Here is a 1,122-nt window from a genome sequence, read left to right on the forward strand (position 1 = left end):
CAGCTGGCTTTGCCTAGAAGCCAGAACCTTGTGCCTGTGGGGATTGTGACATCTAGGCATTGAAGGAGAGTGACAGATTGGTAACAATTGTGACACATGGACAGTAGAGGAGGACACAGGAAGGTTACTGACCTCTCCCTCATACCTTTGCCTGAGACCAGAAGAGCAGCTGCTTTCCCAAAGTTGCAGAGACTGTTGCCCAGGAACCTAGTGCAGACCAGACCTGTCACCGTGATGACAACAGAATCTTGTATTCTTTCGTCTGAAGCTATCCAACAGGATAACATCTATGGTCTCTCTCAAATAACTACCAGTCTTTTTATTAGTAACTCTGCAGTAGCTAACGACAAGCTCACCTTGTCCAACAACCACATCACCACGATCATCAATGCCTCCGTAGAAGTAGCAAACACATTCTTTGACGACATTCAATATGTGCACGTGCCTGTGAGTGATGCTCCTAATTCTTACATCTATGACTTTTTCGACCCTATAGCTGATTACATCCATGCTGTGGAAGTAAGGAATGGCCGTACGCTGTTGCACTGTGTCGCAGGAGTTAGCCGCTCGGCAGCTTTTTGCCTTGCCTATCTCATGAAATACCACAACATGACCCTGCTGGATGCACACACATGGACCAAGTCCTGCCGCCCGATCATCCGTCCCAACAGTGGCTTTTGGGAACAACTGATTCACTACGAGTTCAAGCTGTTTAGTAAGATTACTGTTCAAATGATCTACTCTCCTGTGGGTCTGATCCCTAATATCTATGAAAAGGAGGTGTTCTTCATGTAAGCCACCCATCCCTTCCCATGATTGGATCCTACATCAAGATAAAAACAATGACCTTGGACCTCTGGTTGGTTTAAAAAAAGAAGGGGAAAAAGACCTTGTGGATGGTGTAGGATAGGGAAGAGAAGGGATTGGAATTTCAAATGATCACATCTTCAAATAAAGTTGAATGTAAAATGGTAAATGTTTCTAAATCTTATCTTCAAATAATAAAATTTAGTAAATGGAGGATGGTGAAATGTTTCTTACCTCTTAAGGAACTGGTCAAGCTGCTGGGACATGGCAGAAGGCAGGAGTGGGAATGGACATGATGTATAGGACAGGGGATGG

General features: G+C 44.4%; 1 protein-coding gene across 1 annotated transcript; it reads left to right on the forward strand.

Moving 5' to 3' along the window:
- The first annotated feature begins 110 nt into the window (after positions 1-110).
- On the forward strand, positions 111-976 carry Dusp21 (dual specificity phosphatase 21). Its single transcript, XM_031373289.1, has one exon. It carries the CDS (start codon positions 235-237, stop codon positions 793-795), a length of 561 nt encoding a protein of 186 aa, XP_031229149.1. The 5' UTR covers positions 111-234; the 3' UTR covers positions 796-976.
- Positions 977-1,122: the final 146 nt, after the last annotated feature.

This window comes from Mastomys coucha, chromosome X, assembly GCF_008632895.1.
Source record: "Mastomys coucha isolate ucsf_1 chromosome X, UCSF_Mcou_1, whole genome shotgun sequence".
NCBI lineage: Eukaryota > Metazoa > Chordata > Mammalia > Rodentia > Muridae > Mastomys > Mastomys coucha.